The sequence below is a fragment of the Pipistrellus hanaki genome, assembly GCF_964339955.1.
Source record: "Pipistrellus hanaki genome assembly, chromosome: 3".
Taxonomy (NCBI): domain Eukaryota; kingdom Metazoa; phylum Chordata; class Mammalia; order Chiroptera; family Vespertilionidae; genus Pipistrellus; species Pipistrellus hanaki.
The window spans coordinates 33,579,643-33,601,720 of NC_140505.1; the positions used below are offsets into that span (position 1 = coordinate 33,579,643).

The following is a 22,078-nucleotide window of genomic DNA, read 5'->3' on the forward strand; positions in this document are numbered from 1 at the left end:
AACTAGAAATCTCCTCCACGTCAAACAACTCCTTAAATCTATCTATAAATTTATTTTCTTTCTCTAACCTAAATTTCATGACCCAGAGGATGACGGTAGCTTCTTTGCACAGATGGTCAAAGGTAATGAGGAGTTCTTCCAGAAAAGGATGAGCGTAGACAACATCAGCCGCCAAGATATAATCAAAATTGTTGGAAGACCTGGGGAAGTTCTTGTCTAAAGCTATGCCCCAGGAGAGTTCTTTAACCTGAGGCAAATGCTTACATTTCATTTTGGTGTTTCGGGATATATTATATTGCAGGTTTCCAAGTAATTCAGGTAAATCTGTGGCAGTCACATGTGCACCTGTGAAGCAAAGGGCAGTAGAAAAGTAACCCTCATGGGATAAAGTAAACAACCCAGTTTCAAGCCAACATGCATATTGCAATTCTGCACAACTGCTAGTCCCAAGGAAAAAACTGGTTGGTACACACAGCGGAGAAATCCCTTTCAAAAAGGATGCTAAGGCAGTTTTATGCCTCCCCTTAAAAATATTCGATTCCCATGTACTTTTGCACTGTTTTTCTGTTCCAATTTTTTCTTTGTTTTGTTGCTGCTGCTGTTATTTTCTATTTATCTACTAAATGCTAGGAAAAAATAATCAAGAGAAAAGTAAATTTAAAATATTTGATATCCTCACTAGAACAATCAAAAGTCATTGTTAAAAGATGGCCAGTTTCTTCCCTAAAAGAATTGGAGCCCCAGTGCTGTGATACTGAACAAGTGTATACAAAATTGGGCATCCTATCATTGAATAGAAAAATACTAAAATATGAGAAATGGGGGGAGGAAAGACTTTTCAATGGCATTACATTGACAGTATCATCACATTGATGTTTATGCCCAAGTTTTCAGTTTGACCTAATTTTAAGTCAAGCTGCATATAGTGTTCATACAGCCAAAAATCCAGATGCAGAACAGAATGCTCAGATGAAGAAAACATAAACCATTTCCTAGTTAAAAGTGAATAGTGGTGGACATTTGCAGGAGAGAAATGGAAGGTCCAATAACCAAATAAAATTGGCCCTTAAAATAATGTGTAAATAAATCCAGATTGGTCAAGTCCACGTCCTCCAATAAGAACAGACTCAGGAAGCAGTGGGAAAGCAGAACTGGAAGAGAAGTCTTGTTCAGCCCAGACCAGCTTAGAACCCATTTCTTAGTCCCAGTGGCAAGTTCCTCTGGCCACTAACTGTATTTTGTGGGAAATATTAAAATGGGAGGGAAATATGCACATCATAGGTAGAATTGCAGAACTATGAATATTCAACTCTAATGTGGGTGGCTCTATCATTTTCTACAAGTGTTTTTTAAAGCCCAAGAAAAGGAATACACCCTTACTTATAGTGAGTGTAAATATCTGACTATTAATATCATTATGTCTAGAAAAGTGAACACCACCATTTTTTGTATTACTGACTAAAGAAAGCTTCGATCTTTTGATCTTTTTTTTAATTGATTGAAGGTTTTTTATTGATTTTTTTATTGATTTTTTCTTTTTCTTTTTTTCTTTTTTTTACAGAGAGGAAGAGAGAGGCATAGAGAGAAACATCGATGAGAGAGAATCATCCATCAGCTGCCTCCTGCACACCCCCTACTGGGGAAGTGCCCGCAACCAAGATACATGCCCTTGACCTGAATCAAACTTGGGACCCTTCAGTCCGCAGGCCGACACTCTATCCACTGAGCCAAACTTGTTAGGGCAAAGCTTCAATCTTTTGATATTTTTGTCCAGATAGACAAGCATACTGAAAGGATAATTCTTTTTAATGAAACAAATTACTTCCCTAACACAAATTCTGCTCCTAGATAGGGAAGCCTTTAATAGTGCTTTAGTCTCTATTCACACAAAATGGAATGATGACTTTGAAAAGGAGTATCAGGATAAACTATATATATATATTTGAGGAGGACTTCAAGGGTCCTATATTTTCCCAAATTTTAGAACATTATAAATTGCTAAATCTCGAATTCTTTTCAAGATTTTAGAGTGGTAGGTGTGCACTTCTAAAGATGAAGGAAATCAAGATTTGGGTAGCACACACCAGAAAAGGCAGCTAAATCAAGATAATCTATAACAACAACAACAAAAAGATTTAACTAGAGCAAGCTGAGGCATGCAGAGACCCTCACACATTTAGCCGGAAAATAAGATTCTGGTGAGAAAAACAAGAGGTTGCAAAAGAAGAATAAAACTGAACTGCGAAAATAAAGCCACGGGCAAATGCATAAAATTAAAAGCACACATAATTTCTAATATTCCTTTTCTATTCTAATAGGGGCTTTTTCATAAAAGCATAGGACTTCAAAACCCAAAAGAAATATATGGCTATATGGAAATGTTAAAATGGGCTAAAATTTAGATAAAGAATATGAGAGTCAGCAGCAGTAGATTTTGCCTGTACTTAGTATTTCACGCATCTCCTCTATCAGCCAGCCAGGATGCTTAAGTACACCTCAAAATTAGAATACATTTGTGACTTAGCACTCCCTGAGAAGAATTAATACAACTTCACAGAAAAATCTAAAAGAAACCAGTAAGGTGACTTTAAAATTTATAGCTTCTTGATGAAGTTCATTCAAACAATTACGGAATTAAAAATTGACCAAGATCATAGTACATTGGATAGTTAAAGCAGATAATGATATTTGATCATTAAGTTCTTCAAACACCATCAAAAACACCTAGGCAGTGCCCTCAGCGGTCCCAGATCTGCTTCTTGCTTCAACAGTGTTTGGACGGAACAGAACCAGGGATTCTCCAGCCTCTGACCACTCCACCCTCTGACCACTCTCCTGCATCTTATCCAGTCACCACCCTCAGAACCACCTCCAGGACCAGCCAACACACCAGTTTTGTTTGTTTTTTTATCCTACCTTTACTCTTTATTGCTGAACAACTGTAAGCTGACAAATTTGTCAGACTTATTCCACCGAGGTGGAGGCTGCAAGTCAACCGCCTGGCCAACCTGCATCTGCGGGCCTCCTACACCTACCTCTCCCTGGGCTTCTATTTCGACCTGGAAGATGTGGCTCTGGAGGCAGAGGGCTCGAGTTGGCAGTGAAGAAGCGCAGGGGTGCTGAGCATCTCTAAAAGTTGCAAAACAAGCGTGGCAGCCGCATTCTCTTCCAGGAAGTGCTGAAGCCTCCCGAGATGAGTGGGCAAAACTCAGGATGCCATGGAGGCCACCCTGACCTTGGAGAGGAACCTGAACCAGGCCCTTTTGGAGCTGTTTGCCTTGGCTTCTACCTGTGCAGACCCTCAGCTCTGTGACTTCCTGGAGAACCTCTTCCTGGATAAGGAGGTGAAATTCATCAAGAAGATGGGCGACACCTGACTAACAACTACAGGCTGGCCCGCCCCCAGGCTGGGCTGGGCGAGTATCTCTTCGAAAGGATCACCCTCAAACAAGAATGGGAGCCTTTGGACCCAGGGGCCTTTGAGGGGCCTCTCTGCATTTCCCTGGTGTCTGACTTTTACCTGAGCCTCTCCCTGAAATTACTATCCATTCCTTTGACCACCCTGAAGCCCTCTCCCATGCATCAGGCCAAATGAAACAATAAAGCTTTTTGCAGCAAATAAATACATAATAATAAATACCTACTTACCTAGTAAACTTGCCACAATGGAGATAAGCCCTGTTCCTGCTCCAATTTCAATCACATTTTTGTCAACCATATTATACTGCTTTACATTTGTCTCCAGAAAATAGCATAGAACAAGGGCCTATGAAAGTAAAAAAGAAAAAGAAATAGTACTTGACCAGTAAGAATAGATGTATAATTAAACCCTATTAAATAAATAGCTCACTAATACTTTGATATTTATGTGTGTATGTTTGTGTGTATACATAGAACTACAGAAAATTATCAACAGAAGTACATCCTCCAAGGACTCAACATTTAGCCTAGAAAGAATTTTTGGGGATTGTTGAAGAGAAAAGAGACAACTAAAAATATGGAGTTCAGTTGCTTAGGTTAATTATCTTTAAAGAAAGTAATCTATATCTATAAAAGTCTAAGTGATGGGCCAACCAGTTGACTGGCTGGTAACTATGATAATCACTGACCACCAGGGGGCAGATGCTCAACACAGGAGCTGCTGAGCAACAGCAACTTTGTAGAGTCCTCTCTTGCACTCCAGGACCCCTCAGGGGATGTCGGACTGCTGGTTTCTGCCTGATCCCCTCAGGCCTAGCTGAGGGATCCCCACCTGCCGGAGGGACCTTGCTCACTCTGTAGATGCCCTTCAAGCCGTGGTTCTGCCCCAGGTGCAGCCTGCCAAGGAGGGACTATGGAAGGTTGGCTCCAGGGCATGTCCAACCTATCTCGCCCAGTCCCAGTCCACTGGCCACCTTCTAATTAATTTCCTTTCAATGTGCACAAATTTGTGCACTGGGCCTCTAGGTCCTAATAATAATCATTTCAAAGCATTGTGTGAGATTGGAGCAGATAGCAATGAGGAGTCTGAACCTTTCATAGGACAATTAGTAAAGGAGAATATTTTAGACTCTTCTCCATTTGACATTGAAAAACATTTCATTATAATTGTTTAACTCAAATGTGCCAGTTAAATGAGAAATATAATGTTCATAATTCTAAAGCCTTAGGGTCACCAAATTCTCAAGGTGCAAGCAACATTTTATTAATCTTATAAATGTCAGAAGTAGAATTAATTGGTGGAAGCATTTTCCCAATTTCATGATTTCTAAATTTTACTGTTGTTTGAGGTAAAAAATTAGAACTATGGAACCTATTTTCTTTTTACAAATAGTACACAGTAATGAACAAAACTGACTGAAAATAATTGAAATGTAACAAATTTTGTATGAAATTATACCGATGGCCAAACAACAGCACCATAACAATCCATGGCTTCAGTAATTCGAATCTCATGGCCAACAAAATGAAATCCTTCCCAGGGGATGGTTGTTACTAGAGCTGGAAAAAAACACCTTGCCATGATCTCTGCAACCACTTTCTTGTCATCATTGTCTTCTCGGTCTCCTGTAAGTAAAAGAAAAAGGCAATTGTTACGGTTGTGTTAGTAAAATAATGAAAAAAAGAAAAACCTGATGGAAATGCAATGTTTCTAGTTATTCTAAGTTACTTTTGAATATTCACTGATTTTAGGTGCAATGTACTAATAAGGTAAACTATTTGAAAATGACTCAAGATGTTAAGCTAACATTCCTTACATCAGGATGACAACATCTTTCTGATTTCACTGAAGTTTAAATCACCACTGTCTATTTCTGCAATGTTATGTGAAACAAATGTTAATATAGTTTTAAAAAAAACAATATATTTTAAGGCAACTCAATATGTTCAACTAGGACAAAAGAAATATGTTGATGGAATATAAGAACCCACTATTCACATTGGCTGTATAATGCAGCTTCAGTTATTTCAGTAATGCATATCCTTTATGACTTGCCTTTATTCAGATTTTTTAAAAAATATTTAACACCACCCAACAATATAGTCTCGTATTATTTTATTATTATGTTTATGTTACTTTGGGGAGGGCCATATCTCATGGTACTATAGCATCAACAACATTACATAAAGTTAATAAGCAACATTAACTGACAATTACCAAGCACTTTCTTCACATGTCAGCCCTTGTTAAATACATTGTATATTATATGTCATGTAATTTTTGCAACAAATCTTGTAAAATATGCATTATTATATGCACTTTTACTGATAAAAAAAAATCTAGGACTCGAGACTCACACAACCTGTAAATAAAGGAGCCAAAAAGGAGCTCCGTTTTTGGTTGCTCCAAACTAAACTACCAAAAAGATGTAATTTAAAAAGAACTTCATAGTCCCAAAGAATTTACAAACTATTTATGGACCAAGATATACATTTCTCACTAAGCCTCCAATTTCTTATTTGTAAAATGGGAAATATAGAAAAACATACATCAATAAGTGTTGGGAGATTGGAAATAAGATAATGCATGCAAAGCACTTAACACCTTGTCTACAATTACATGGGGCTCAACATATTATTGTTATTACTAGAGGCCCGGTGCATGAAATATGTGCACGGGTGGGGGGGGGGGAATTGTCTCTCAGCCTGCACCCTCTCCAATCTGGGACCCCTCAAGGGATGTCCGACTGCCCATAAACCGGCAGTGAGACATCCCTCTCACAATCCAGGACTGCTGGCTCCCAAATGCTCGCCTGCCTGCCTTCCTGATTGCCCCTAACCGCTTCTGTCTGTCAGCCTGATCACCCCTAACCATTCCCATGCTAGTCTGATTGATGTCTAACTGCTCCCCTGCCAGCCTGTTTGCCCCCAACTTCCCTCTTCTGCTGGCCTGGTCACCCCTAACTGCCCTCCCTGCTGGGTTGATCACCTCCAATTGCTCACTCTCATCTTCCCTCCCTTGCAGGCCTGGTGCCTCCCAACTGCCCTCCCCTGATGGCCATCTTGTGGTGGCCATCTTGGGTCCACATGGGGGCAGCCATCTTTGACCACATGGGGGCAGCTATTGTGTGTTGGAGTGATGGTCAATCTGCATATTACTCTTTTATTAGATAGGATAGAGGCCTGGTACACGGATGGGGGCCAGCTGGTTTGCCCTGAAGGTGTCCCAGATCAGGTTGGCGGTTCCCTTGGGGTGTGGGGCAGCCTGAGCGAGGGTGCCTGTGGGGGTTTGCAGGCCAGCTACACACCCTGGAGACTCAAGCAGAGGCCCTGGTATCTGAAATTTATTTACCTTCCACAATTGAAACTTAGTAGCCTGGAGCAGAGCCAAGCCTCCTGCTCACTCTGTGGCTGGCAGCCATTTCTGTTTGGTTTTGTTTATCTTCTATAGTTGAAACTTTGTAGCCTTGAGTGAAGGCCTAGGCTGGCAAGGGCAGGCGGAAAGCTTGGCTTTCTCTGTTGCCTGGGAAACCCAAGCCTCCCTCCTGCTCTCTGTTAGTTGGATTTATTTGCATACTCGCTCTGATGGACTGGTGGGCGTGGCTGGTGGACATGGCTTGTGGGTGTAGCAGAGTGATGGTTAATTTGCATATTACTCTTTTATTAGTTAGGATTGTTGTTGTTATAGCTTTTATGATATTTTGGTTATAAAACTAAATGATAAAATAAGATCAGCATGTAATAAAAATATTTTGATATTGAATTGTACAACTGAAAATTCCATAGTTGTTCATAGAAGCAGAGAGTAGAATGGGCAGGGACTGGGAAGTGAGAGAAATGGGGAGATGCTGATCAAAGGATACAAAATTTTGGTTATACAAGATGAATAAGTTCTGGAGAACTAATATACAGCATGGTAACTATAGTTAATAATAATGTTTACTGAGAGTAGATCTTTAGTATTCTCACCACACACCCACAAAAGAAAATGTTAACCATGTGAGGTGATGATATGCTAGCTTGATTATGGTACTCATTTCACAATGTGTAAAACAAGTTATACATCTTAAATATATACAATTATATTACAATAATGCTTGGGGGTGGATTCTACAGTTAAATAAAAAAGGGGAAATCACTGTGGTGGAGGTTACTCAGGGATGGCTTCATAAAGGAAGTATGTCTTAGGTTTAACCTCTCCTATATAATAAAAGCCTAATATGCAAATCAACTGAATGACAGAATGACTAGCAGAACAACCAGTCTCTATGATGTGCACTGACCACCAGTGGGCAGATGCTCTATGCAGGAGTTGCCCCAAGCTTGCAGGCCCCAGGCCAGCCAAGGTGTGTGCCAGTGGGGGCCCCCGGATTGCCCCACCAGTCACACCACAGAGGGAGGCAACTGGTGGCAGCAGCGAGGTGTGGGGCTGGTGAGCAGGTGGCACCAGGCCAACCAAGGCAGGAGCCAGCAGGGGCCCAGATCAGCCCTATTGCTGGCCAGGCCTAGGGACCCTAACCATGCACAAATTTTGTGCACCAGGCCTCTAGTCTAATATAAGAGTTGAATTAATAGAGAAACTATTTCTTTCTTACACAATACCTAATTCTTCAAGTCTTGTCTTTGTCCTTTGCCACTTCCCCAACCTCAACACTAATGCATCCAGGCTTAATTCTCTTCAGAAGAGAAGGTGGAAAATAAAGTCTAAGGAAATCAAGAAAATGAAAAAGGTTGTAATTCTTTAAAAATAGAGACAGATAGGTACAAAAGATTCATTTTAAAAACTTAAGCCACAAAAGGAAACAAAAAAACAAACAAAATCTTAAGCTAGAACATTTATTCCTTTGTTGTTCCATTTACTCTTTCAACAAAACATATGTATTAAAGGCCTGCTATGTGCCAGGCACTGAGCTAGATGATGGAAGACAGCTGTTAGCCAGACAGACATGGTTCTACCCTCTGGAAAAGTAGAGATGCATACACACAACTGTCTGAACTTCACTAATACATGAGGTACCTCATGCTGTCTCTGTGAAGAATTGGATATAAGTTTGGTTTTTTTCCACAATACCCCTTAAGTACTTGGCTTTGGTTTCCACTGGACAGACCTTTCTAATAAATGGGTGTTTGCAGCTTTGTTCTGATTGGCATTTTTGTTACTGGTTTGACTTGTAAAAGTGTGATCAAATATTCGAATGATATGTGTAATGGGGAATTATAGTAGAAAACTGAATGTGAAACAAAATATCTTGATGGGCTATAGCAGTGAATTGGACTTCATATGAAATTTGATAAAGACAAATATAAAGTTCACATTCAGGATGACTTATTTGTGGAGGGGAAAAGATATATACATTTAATTGGCCAAAAGCTCAATATGAGACAAAAGTAAAATACAACTATCAAAAAGCTAATAAACCCAGACCTTATTAACAATATAATTTTAAAACGAGAGAAGTATAGAACTCTGTTCTATTTTAAAGTGGTCAGGTCATATTTGTAGCCCCATATTCAGTTTGTAAAGCCCCAGTTTAGAGAACCACTGAGAAACTGCAGCAACTGGAAGGTGAGGACTGTTGATCCTCAGCCCCATGAAGGCAGTTTCAGAAGATCAGCATTTTTATCAGAAAGAAGAAACAATCAAGGGAACAAATTTAAAGGTGCAGCAAATAAGAGATTCGTGTGTGTGTGTGTGTGTGTGTGTGTGTGTGTGTGTGTGTGTTGTTCCCAGAGAGCAGAATATGAACCCAAGGAAAATAATTAAAATAAAGCAAATTTTTAACATTTTTCTAACAATCACACCTTTTCTAAAATAAAAGGGCTCACCTCAAAAGGTAGTAAGTAACTAGTCCCCAGAAGATATCGAACAGAAACTAGAAGACTATTCTTTCTAGATAGGGATACTCCAGGTTGATGTTTAATCTAGTTGGACTAGGCCGCTGTACAACTGAATTTCTATGACTCCATAAAAGAACTACATGATATCATGTGGAGACGTGCTATCATAGGGATACAATGTGCTAAGGAAATGGAGGAGAGAAAGTAAATAAAAGTAGACAAAAGGAAGCCAGGAGTGGAGAGAGAGAGAGAGAGATGTCAGACTTTGGAAGGGAAGTGAAGGGATGAGAAGTAAGATTCCTCAGTAGGCTGGAGAGAAGTGTTTTGAATGACAGGCTAAGATATGCACTCATTTATTCATTCAACAAGTATTCTCTGAGTACTTACTAAACCCTACACACTGTCTAATCACTGAGAATGAAAAAATTCAAGGATACAGTCCTTGTGCTGGTGAACCTGACAGATGTGCAGAGAGAGACACACAAATGGACAATGCAATGTTATATGGCAACTGAGGAGAAAAGAAAGCACAATGAAACACAGAATAAAGAACACCATGTCAACCTGTGAAATACATAGATGATTTCCTGACCTAAATTATGTAGTCCCTTAATAGAGTTCATACCAAATCAAATATTCCCCAAAAGAATTCCAACTTCACTACACACCACAGGAAGGGCCCAATCAACCATCCCACTCTCCCAGGACCACAAACATCGATGGACTCTTGGCAGAGAGCAGAGAAAACAGATGAAAAATTGATATTCCTTAGCAAGAGCCTCTCTTCTAATATATTTCACATTCACGTTCACATTCAGGAAGGGCTATAAGATCCAACTAATATTAGTAATATGTTTTGTTTGAACTTTAACTTTCACTACATTCACTTGCCTTGCTAAGATGCGGTGGGGGCGGGGGTGCAATGTTTGCTGTGGAAGTTCTTCAGGGAAAAGCAGAGAACATTAATTGCTTCCTTGACCTTTAGCTGAATATACCCTCGTGGGCCTCCTTGCAAACTCCTTGTAAATGCAGCACTTCTTTGACAAGTCACCTAAGGTATCAGGGTTTAATAGATTTTTGAGTACACTAAATCCCAGGAGCGTCTCCTAAAGTTCCAATCTTTGATATAAAAAAAAAAAACTTTGCCAGTGAATATTTACTGGAACGAAGTGACATCTCTGACTTTGCACTTTCTTTTAAAGGTTAGTTGACCAGATTAGTGTTTTTGTTTTAAAAACTACAATATAAGAATAAATAATTCCTTTTTTTTTTTTTTTACTTTCTTCCTAAATAGTTATTTCTTTTTAAGAATGATCACATCTTTATTTTTATAAGGAAATGAGACTTGAAATATATATGTGAGTACATTATAAATGAAAATTACTTATACCCCAAAATAAAGGACCTTCAAAGAAATTTCATTAAACAACAATAACTACTATTAATTGCATATCCATTCCAAAAGAGCACAATTCTACCTACTAGATATGGTAATTCAAAAGTAGTTCTATGCCTATAATGACCACATATAATATAGAAAACATTATCATGTTGAATAAAATTAAATTGACAATGTTTTATACCAATACTAGAGGCCCAGTGCATGAAATTCATGCATAGGGTGGGGGGAGGGGGGCGGTTGGTGTCACTCAGCCTGGCCTGCACCTTCTCCAATCTGGGACCCCTCAGGGGATATCCAGCTGCCGGTTTAGGGACATTAAGTCCAGCCATTAGGAAAAATCACACAGAATGTCCTTGACATACAAACAGTATGGTTTTATGAGTTGTTTTAATAATAATGGCCATTCCTTTAAATAATATCTGCTTACATACAATACATCTGGTAGTATGTGAATTCAGAATGTTGATATCACAAAATCATAGAAAGTTGTAGTGGAAATAACCTTGAATTGTCTAGTCCAAGCTTTTATAAATATTGGAATTCCCTTTTCAAAGATTTTGAATGCTTTTCGTCCTAAGAAGCTTAACCAACTTTTGAAGCAACCCATTTTCTGTCAAAGAATTGGGGGACTCCGGTGGTAGGCACACAGAGCAGCCATCCCCCGTGTGGGCTGAAAAGACTGGGGGACTCTGGCGGCAGGCAAACGGCATGGCTGCCATCCCCCAGGACTGGGGACTCGGGTGAGGCTGAGAGAACTGGGCACCGCCATCTTGTGGCTATGGGTGCCGCCATCTTTGTGATGGGTGAGATGGTCAATTTGCATATTCCCTCTTTATTAAATAGTATTCTTTATTGTGGAGGGGAAAGATATATACATTTAATTGGCAAAAAGCTCAATATGAGACAAAAGTAAAATACAACATAAATGCTATTTGAATACTACAGTCATTCCACAAGAAGTAACAGATAAAAATTAGCATAATTTATATCAAGAAGCCAAAATATACTAAACTTGGCTGCTTAACATAATTTGTCTAGATATATGAGATTTTAAAAGAAAATATAGACACACATACAATTATTTCTACCTTAAAACTTCGACTACTGTTTTTAAGCATTAACTTCTATTTAAGATTTTTGAGGTAATAATTTTAATATTAGTTATTTATTTAAACCAAAAGGCATGCTTGATATTAAGTTTTAACAATAGCACCCATCTTAAGGTTGAGGATAAGAACCTCTGAACCAGAATCTAATAAAAGCGCTGCACTGTTATAAGGATATCCCTAAAGTAGCCTGCTGTAAAAGGGAGAAATCTATGCTCCCAATGTAATACACAAAAATCATGTCTCTCAAAGTGCATATGTAGTCATTTGTTGAATATGGGATTGGATCTTGATATGATTAATAAATGAGTAGATGTGAAGAGGAATCATCTCAAAATATTAATAGCATTATCATGCAGTGAAATTTAATATACAATTCTGAATAATAATTTTTCCACACATATTCTCTCCTTGTTACTTAGCACGCAGGCCCCAGGACAAATAACAAAAATTGGATAATGTTACACAAAATGATGAATCTTGACTTTCTTCTGTGAAAAGCAGAAAACTCATATCTGTACCTTTAGATAAAAGCTATCTACTATAACCTTAGTGTATTATTTTATTAATGAATTTAATATTGAAACATAAATATTAAAACAGATTGTAAATACAACATAATCAAGATAGTATTACAACTATGTTGCTATCTTGAGCTTATCTATTTTAATGCTTTTTGATATAAAAAAAAATCTTATCACCATTTCCTGCTACAAAATCTTTGCTGATAATGAACAAAATCTACCAGGTGCTCTTGTTCTCCTGAGAATTAATTATGAAGTGAAAATTAGCAAGATTTTGCCACATTATGATGATGATTTTCTTAAGAGGAAAATCCTACAGAGATTTGACTTCCAAGGCTGAATTGCAGCAAGCTTCAAAAATAAAGGCTGATCTATATTCTTTTTTATACTTTTAAGGTCAGTATCAACAATAATAAATGGAAGGGTCACATCACAAAAATACACACATACACACACATACACACACACACACACACACACACACACACATCCTTAATAGCTATGACAAGTGAATTTAAGCTTCCATTAGAGGGCTGTCATGAAAACCTGTCAGATATTTTAGAGTAAAAAACCCTCAACTAAATAAAAGAGACTGTCATTCGGTTGAATCTTCTATTCAAAGTTGAATGTCATTCTTCTTAAGAAATATCTAGAGATTAAAAAGAAGAAAGATGTTAAAGGTATTTTCAGATTAGTAAATGGTTGCAAGCTAACCTGAAGAATAGAATTCTGAATGCCTGGGTAATGTCAAGGTCTTGAGTCCTTAAGTTGAAACTAATTCCTGAGCATTCACAAATGTATTTTTTTGTCTACATGCCTACTTAATTTCAAGAATGCACAGAGGCTATAACTTTAATCAAGTGGATTAAATGATACTATGTTTAAGAAGAAAAAAATTCATTTTTTACTGAGACTCCTCAGGATGCAATTGAGGGGAAAAATAGTTGGCCTCAAAGTTTGCTGCTGGGATCATAGTGGGAAGAGACAAATAAACAAATGCCAGTGAAGTATAATAAGTGCAATAAAAGAAATATTTCCAAATTGCCATGGTAAATATCACTGCTTGGTCAGATTAGAGAAGCATTCTCAAGGAGACATTTGAGCTAAATTGGAGGAATGAGGAAGGCTGCCAGGCAGAAAAGGAAGGAAGGAAAGTCGTTAAAGAGGAAACATCCACCACGGCTGGACACAGGCTTGGAAAGACATCATATATCTGGGAATCTTTGTTCTACATGGTGAGGTGGAGTCAATAAAAATCATTAAAACAAAAAATACATGATCAGATTTGATATTTAAAAACTTACCTCTGATCCCACTTATATGTGAAATCTAAAGAACAAGAAATTAACTAACAAAATAGATCCAGAGACATGGAAGCATGCAACAGCTGGAGGGTTCTCAGAGGAAAAGTGTGGGAAAGATTAACCAAAGAACTTATCCTGTATAAAATAAAAAGCCTAATATGCTAAGTATCCGATTGGCAAGTCAGCTATTCAACCAATCAAAGCATAATATGCTAATGATATGCTAAGGCCGCTCAACCACTCGCTATGACATGCACTGACCACCAGGGGGCAGACAGTTGACCAGTCGACCAGTCACTATGTTGTGCACTAATCAGCAGATGCTCCAACCAATAGGTTAGCTTGCTGCTGGGCTCCAGCTGGGACTGAGCGAGATAGGCTGGACATGCCCTCCTACTGTCCCCCTCCAGCTAGCCAACCTCCTGCATCCCTCCCCGGCCCCAATTGTGCACCAGTAAGGTTCCTCAGCCTGACCTGCAACCTCTTGCAACCCGGGACCCCTCAGGGGATGTCAGAGAATTGGTTTCGACCTGATCCCACATGCCAGGCTCAGGGACCCCAATGGTGCACAAATTCGTGCACTAGGCCTCTAAAATGTATATATGCGTAACCCATGGACACAGACAATAGTGCTGTGAAGGCCTGGGGAGGTTGAGGGAGTAGGGAGGAGGGACTCAAAGGGGAACATCTGTAATACTTTCAACAATAAGATAATTTTTTAAAAAAAGAAATAAAGGGCAATTTTTTTAAATGAGAAAAAAAAACAAAATAAAACAAATAGTTACCTCTGGCAGCAGCAACTGAAGGCTAAATTAGAAGCTCATTAGGAGACATACAATAATCTAGACCACATGTGTCAAACACAAGGCCCGCGGGCCAAATCCAGCCCGCCAGGCCTTGCAATGTGGCCCGCACCGCGCTGTCATCACTGCACTCCGCTGTCAGTTTATGACATTGTCAGTTTATGACTGTTCAGTAAACCATTCGGCCCGCGATTTAGGCTGGACTTTAGATTTTGGCCCCTTCTCTGATTGAGTTCGACACCCCTAATCTAGACAAAAGATGGGAAAGAGTCTGAACTAAGGCAGCAGCATTAGGTCTAGGAGCCAAGTATGAATTTGTGAGCTTTTAAAGTGGTAGTAGACCACCCCTAAGGGCAACAATTGACATTCAAACTTGACATTTAAACCTTACTTTGAAGACATCTGAGACAGATTGTTATATTTAAGTTATTTTTATTCAATATATGGGAAATTTATTAGTCTTACTTAACATATATTTATTCACATAAATGTGTTGATGAATGAATCTTTAGTAATTATATGTGTGATAGTACTCTAACTGGTATATTAAACATATTGCTTCCAACTATAGTTTGATATGTTTCTTAAATAGCAATACAATTGCCCTGCTGGTGTGGCTCAGTGATTGAGTGTTGACCCATGAACCAGGAGGCCATTGTTCAATTCCCAGTTGGGTCACATGCGGGGGTTATGGGCTTAATCCCCAGTAGAAGGCATACAGGAGGCAGCCAATCAATGATTCTCTCTCATCATTGATGTTTCTGTCTCTCACCCTTCCACTCTCTGAAATCAATGTTAAAAAATAGCAATATAATTACTCAAATAAACTTTCTTCTTCATGTGTTAAGGCAATATTGCTTCTAAAAGCCATATTACCCATTAATCCAGCTCTACTAAAGATTTCTGTAAATCCTTGTGAAAGATTTTCAGGTGGTATCATAAGTAATATACTTGGTTGTGAAAAGACTAAAATGACTGGTAACCACAAAGACAAGATCATCGCTAATGAGCAAAATTTAAGTCCAGTCAATGGGCCTCAGTTATACTTAATTCATTAATTCACTGATTTATTGAGTACCTGAGCACTATGTATACAAAGACAGAGGAGCATATAAATGCTACAATAGAGACTAACTCAAAAATAGAAAGTTCTATGTCTCAGAGAATGACCAGAGCCTTGGTAAGTATGACTTTGTTAGTCAACTAAGAGGGCAATCCATGCCACACACAGGAAACGACATGCACAATATCCCTCTGGCAAAAAAAGGGATGATTAATTTTTCAATTTGGGAAACTCTGAGAACTAGAATGTAAGGTCAGTTGTGGTAGTAACATGAGATAAAGCACTTTATGTCATGCTAAGTCTTGATTTTATCCTAAAAAAAAAATTAATGATGCAGTGAATAATTTTAAACATAAGGAAAATGTGGCAAGAACTGAAATTTTTTAATAGATAATGCAGGCTATGGCGGGGGGAATGGAGAGAATAAAGAAAGGGCACTAGCCCAGGGTGGGGTCAGCCGTTAGAAGGCAGTTATAATAATCAAGAGAAGAAACAATACTGACCTGCATCAAGGCTGATGCTGCAACAGGTGGTGAAGGTAGGAAAACAAAATATGAGGTAAAAAATCAATGGAGTTTAATGATGAAGGATGTGAGGAAAGGAGTTAGATTAGGACAGTGGTAGGCAAATCGCGGCTCTCGAGCCACATGCAGCTCTTTGGCCCCTTGAATGTGGCTCTTCCACAAGTACCATGTGTGAGCATGCACATACAGTGCAATTGAAACTTCGTAGCCCAAGCGCAGAAGTCGGTTTTCTGCCTGGGCCAGTCTATTTTGAAGAAGTGGTGTTAAAACACTCAAGGGGCCAAAGAGCCGCATGTGGCTCGCGAGCCGGGGGCTGCCAACCATTGGACTAGGATGATTCCAGGTTTCTGGATAGCTAGGGAAATGGTGTTGCCATAAACTGAGGTAGAAAATATAGGTGGATTTCAGAGGGGGAAAAAATAAAATATAAATGGAGAGAAAAATTGGTGAAGAAAAAATATTTTTTAATGCATATTAAAAATATGTGGCATGAAGTGCCAGCCAGAGGTGTGCCACTGAGATTAAGAGAACCTGCTCATGCCCTGGCTGGGCAGCTAAGAGCACCGTCCTGATACACCAAGGTTATATGTTTGCTCCCTGGTGAGGACACATACAAGAATCAACTAATGAATCCATCAATAACTAAAACAAGAAATCTCTCTCTCTCTCTCTCTCTCTCTCTCTCTCTCTCTCTCTCTCTCTCTCTCTCTCTCTCTCTCTGTCTCTCTCTCTCCCTCCCTCCCTTTCTCTTCAGAAAAAGAAGGGAGAGTGAGAATCTGCTGTGGGGATGATGGCTGCCCAATAGGCAATAGGGCCAGCTGCTGTCCCTTTGGCTCCTCACAGGCCATTCTTACCCCTAGGGTTGCCTACTAAAGCCAGCCCATTGTTGTTCCATAGAAGACTCTCCTCTAATGAGCAACTTTTGCTCAGGGGCTCCCCTTCGGCCTGCCAGAGAGTTTCTCAGAACTGTGTTGCAGTCTTAAGGCTCTTCCTGCACAATCTATTCTTCTCGCTCACCTCTCCACAGACTTGCATCAGGGTCTGAAAGCCTCCTTGGTTACTTTTGTTCCTTCTTTGTCCTCCACAAACATTTCCCCCAATAAATCTCTTGCATGTTTAATCCCATTTTCCCATCTGTTTTCTTGAAAGAGCCAAACGGACACAAGGCAGTTTATAGGATATCAACCAAACACTTTGGAGGAGGGTACAAATTTAGGTGTTATTGTGCACAAGAATCACTGAGCCTTGGGTTGGGAGGACCTACTCCAAGAATGTAGATCCTAAGGAGTACACACCACTGGTTAGAACACATTGCTACAAGTGCTGACAGCTGGAGAAGTGGCTTTTGCAAGAGGTTGACAACATAAGATATCTGGAATAATGAGGATCGAGGTTTTAAACAGTTTAGATTATACCTAGTATTAGAAACCAAAGAAAGAGGAAATTTTAACATCTACCATAGCCCTAACTTCAATCTGTGTATTGTAACTAAGTGACATTTTGTAATTCTAGGTACCTCAGGCCAGTGTTGAAATAGAAGAACTGGGCTATGGGTTTGTTCCATCCTTTCCAAGCACAAGATACTAAGTATAAAAGAGTAAAGACAGGAGAAGTCAACATCCTTTAGTGCATGAGAACTGAGTGTTCCTCTGGTTACTGAAAGTCTTTCCAACAAAATGCCCTCTGACTCTACGCCAATAACACACATGTTTTTAAAGCTTTAATTGGCTGTATAGATGATTATGAGATGTTGTGAAATATTTTAATACTAATTCTGTCTCAACCTTACCTTGAACTTCTTTCGTTTCCTTCGTAATATGCCAAATTATGGTACACACAGATGATACCAAGCATAGTTGATAATGATGTAATTGTATTCATAAACTGCATAGAAATTGCTTCTTCCTTCAAATCACCTAAATGGCTGGATTCTCTAAGTGATTACAACTTTACATGTTTTGGTTTACAAAAACCACTACAGGAAAACCATTAGTGTTTAAGCCACATTAGTGTTTAATCAACACTGGGCATACACCCACCTCTCAGGGCCTAGAAATATGCTCACCTAGGTAGAGGGCACCTGGTATGCCTAAAAAAAGGGGGAAATAGGACTATAGCTTTTAGAAAACATCCACAGTGTATAGATAGAGGAGATAAAGAAGCCAAAATAATAAAATATATACTACAAAAACATGGTAATAATTCTTCTAGTGTATGGCAAGAGTGTATATCTTCACTTTTTATCTCAAAATAATGGGGATAATTATATGGCATAATCCAGCAAAGCCATGGTATTTAAGATGATATAAAAATGGTGAGTTATTTCAAATAACTACACTGGTAGCAGAATTCAAACTTAAATTCTCCTTTCACCAAGAGGTTAATTACATTCTGTATGTATTTGCCTTTAACTAATACATCAGAGGGACCATAAAAAAAGGTGAGAAATGTTTTCATAGTATAAAATCATCTTTCATCCAAGCATGAGTAAAAACATGTAGTTTTACATAAGACTTCCTATCTCCCTTACAATCTTCTTATCTGAAATAAAGTAACTCAAGATCACAATCACGTGTAGAGCACTTAGGAAAAGAATTATTCCATTTTTGCAGATTAAAAAAAAATAGATATTTTTTTAATTATCTTCAAAATTACCTTTAACATATCAGGACTGTAGGTACAGCCGTAAAACACTGAACACTATTAGAGATACTTACCGGATAGCAAAAACAAGCAAAGATATAATATGTAATTGATAAAAGTCCTAGCTCCATTTAAGATAATAATGAACACTGAAAAGATAAGATTTTTGTATTCTGTTAGTTGTTTATCATCTTCCAATTAGTCAAATTACATAAGGAAACATAAAATAATTTACCTTTTTGAGCTTTTGGATCCATTAAGCGATGAACTAATAGATGACCATATATTGTTTTCCTGATCGTGCTTGAAAACTGGGCAAATAATACATTAAAATGTCAAATAGTAGCAATTAATTCAAAATGTGTTGAGTGCTTTTATGTTTACATAATAAAGCTTAACTTCAAATATAGCAGAGACATGATATTAAAATTATATATTAATAAATCATGCTTTAAGGAATACCATGGAAACACAAGCTATCCATCAATAGTACAAATAAAAAAATTCAAACAAAGGCTTCAGAGTCAGAAATTTTAGAAGCAACTGGAGAAATAAAACATTCTTCACCAGAGACTTAACTCAGCTGTCACAAGAAAGTCATCATCTTTATATTGACCAGTTACATAGCAATCTTAAGAGATAATTAAAGCATTGGGAGAAAATTGGTTTCATTCAGTGTTTCATATAGTATGAAATTGGTTTCATATAGTATTCATCTAAAATAAAGCTTCCTACATAGTAATAAATTCAACGTTCACATTGTTCCCACCAATGTGTCATTAGCACATATCCAATGTCAAATGGCCCTCCTGCCTAATGGTCTTTTGAGTAGCTTCTGATTTAAAGAATCCATACTAATTCAGCAAACATAGTTAAAACTGAAGACATTAAAGCATTTTATGCTTCTCAATAGAGCCTATCCTGTGAATAAACTTAAACGAACTGCTATTCCAACTTTGGAAAGCAATGATTTGATCTTAAGTCTCGATTTTGGGCCATATAATAAAAACTATACTATCATTAATTTATATAGCACTCCTTTCTTCCAAGGATCCCAAAACATTTTTCATAGCCATCACATTTTCTTTACCTTAAGTTAGAAGACAAATTATTTCCCCTATAGTTTGCAAATAAGGGAGAGGAGAAAAGGTTAAATTACATGCCTGAGGTTACATGGCTAAACAGTAGCAAGAGTGGTCACCCGTCTTGTTCCCGGTTTCTCTCCCTTTAAAGAGAGCATTCTTTATTATACGTGTCTGCCTGAAGGTCAACATTTACTAAGTGTTAAATCTGGACCTACCTAAACGAGTTAGCTGAATTTCTGGAAGGTTAAAAAGAATCATCCACAACTTTTGTTTTGCTGACGAGACCTCTGATGGTGCCTGGAAGGCGAGCACGCAGTTTGCTATTGTACACACTGGCAGCAATTCCTCGAGTCCTTGCAGAAGGGATTAGGGTTTTGACAGCTGCAGCTCAGAGCCTCTGGTTATATAGCAGTGAGGCTGGAATGCCCATGAATAAGGGGCCTGAAGTACAGTAGAAATATCCCATGTGAGTGTCGCATGAATACAGCTAAAGTTAAGTAGGCGAATATAAATCACTCTTGCAAGTGACTGAAGATTATTTGGGCGAAGCGATCCATCTTTTAATTTGATACCAAGAGTTATTTAAGACTCTTCAGTTATGACATTCTGAGAGACCGAGGCTACGTATTTTCATGTCACCTGTCTGGGTGGCAAGCATCGTTCTTAGAACCAGAATGTTTTTGAATGTGTGCTGTTGTGCTCTGGACACAGGAATCTAATTACCAGGATTCCTTCCTACTCAGAATAGGAAGGCTAAGGGGTGTGTCCACCTGTTCACCTGCACATATGCGTGTAGAGTAGCATTTGAGTACATATTAAATACCCCTGTTCACTGAAAATGTATTTCTAAAATTAAACTTATTGGGATAAAAGTAACTGGTTAATAATTTTCAGGTGTAAATTATAATTCAACATCTGTGCATTCTATGCATGTTCACTACCTGAAGCAGTTTCCTTCTGTTACCATATATTTGACCCCTTTACCCACTTCACTCTGCCCACCCAACCCCTTCTTCTCTGGTAATCACTATCATGTTGTCTCTATGAGTTTGTTAGTTCATTTGTTACTTTTTGTTTTATATTCGATGAGTGAAATCATACATTTTTGTCCTCTTCCATCTGATTTATTTCAGCATATGGCAGTTCTATTCTTAATAAAAATATCCTTAAAAGTTAGAGTAACAAAACCAATGTTGTAAAGTTCAATAAACTCAGTAGTGTGTGAATGCAGGTCCTAAGAAATACTTTACATCCCATAATACATACAAAGTTGAATTGAGGTCAAGTTAATATGTAGGACAGGACTAGTGGTCTGGGAGCCCAATCTTAATTCCTGGCAATAATCAGCTTGTGCTTTTTAGGCACTTTATGTAGTGTTTCCATAGCTTCCTCATTTATAAAACAGGATTATAAACGGCACACAATATATATTTGTTGGATGAGTGTGATAGGTGAAAAACATTCTGGAAACTGCAAATTCCTAAACAATTTAAACTTATTCATAGGCAGTTAATTCTAGGCAGAAGGCATTCTCTCATTATGGCCCTTTTAAAAACAAGAATAAAAACTCATTTGGTGAATAAAAACACCAAAGGATCTATTTTAAAGATTATGAAACCTCGCTGATGGATTTCCCAAGAGGTAGAATTCTTAAAACAATTATCTAAAGTAGTGCTTTTCAACCATTTTCATCTCATGGCACACATAAATTATGAATTTTGCAGCACCAAAAAAAAAAAATTTTTTTTTTTTTTTTGCTGATCTGACAAGACATAGATATAATTTTTTAATATATTTTTTTATTGATTTCAGAGAGGGAGAGATAGAAACATCAATGAGAGAGAATCATTGATTGGCTGCCTCTTGCACGGCCCCTAGTGAGGATCCAGCCCCCAACCTAAACGCGTGCCCTGACCAGAAATTAAACCATGACCTCCTGGTTCATAGGTCAACACTCAACCACTGACCCACACCAGCTGGGCAAAATAGGTATAATTTTAATTCATTCACACAGGATGGTTATCGTGTTGCTTAATGTCTTTTTCTTTTTTACAATCTAAGAAGAGGTCAGGTATCAATGTTTAAAAAATTCTTGCAGTACACCAGTTGAAAATCTGTGATCTAAATTGACATGATGACAATGATTATCTTATATTGCACTATTTAAGAAAGATATAGAGAATTCTGCCTCCAGCTTTATGTAGCGAATTGCTCTGCTTATATTGAGAATTAAAAGTACATTTTAAACTCTCCCCCCCTCTCTCAAACACAACACACACACAAGAAGGCATCAGAGAGCTGCTAAGAAAGATAAAAATTCCATATTTTTGCTGATTATTGGTGCAAAGAGGTTGAGACGTCAAAGA

General features: G+C 38.2%; 1 protein-coding gene and 1 pseudogene across 5 annotated transcripts in view; one reads left to right on the top strand and one right to left on the bottom strand.

Annotated features, from left to right (window-relative positions):
- METTL21C (methyltransferase 21C, AARS1 lysine) overlaps nucleotides 1-20,180 on the bottom strand; it is a 23,586-nt gene extending 3,406 nt beyond the window's left edge. The window contains exons 1-5 of one of the 4 annotated variants that reach the window (XM_084878831.1): nucleotides 19,928-20,180; nucleotides 18,863-18,938; nucleotides 4,880-5,046; nucleotides 3,649-3,766; nucleotides 1-345 (exon numbers count right to left, since the gene is read on the bottom strand). The exon at nucleotides 1-345 is cut by the window's left edge and continues 3,406 nt beyond it. In XM_084878831.1, coding sequence (XP_084734957.1) covers nucleotides 1-345; nucleotides 3,649-3,766; nucleotides 4,880-5,046; nucleotides 18,863-18,884 — 652 coding nt within the window. In that variant the 5' untranslated portion in view covers nucleotides 18,885-18,938; nucleotides 19,928-20,180. Of the gene's footprint in view, nucleotides 346-3,648; nucleotides 3,767-4,879; nucleotides 5,047-8,015; nucleotides 8,125-10,149; nucleotides 10,303-18,862; nucleotides 18,939-19,927 lie in introns of those variants that run through there. The other 3 variants (XM_084878833.1, XM_084878832.1, XM_084878834.1) reach the window with 3 other exon arrangements.
- On the top strand, nucleotides 2,957-3,595 carry LOC311618551 (ferritin light chain-like; annotated as a pseudogene). The gene has a single exon. The product of its transcript is annotated as a ferritin light chain-like (transcript).
- Nucleotides 20,181-22,078: the final 1,898 nt, after the last annotated feature.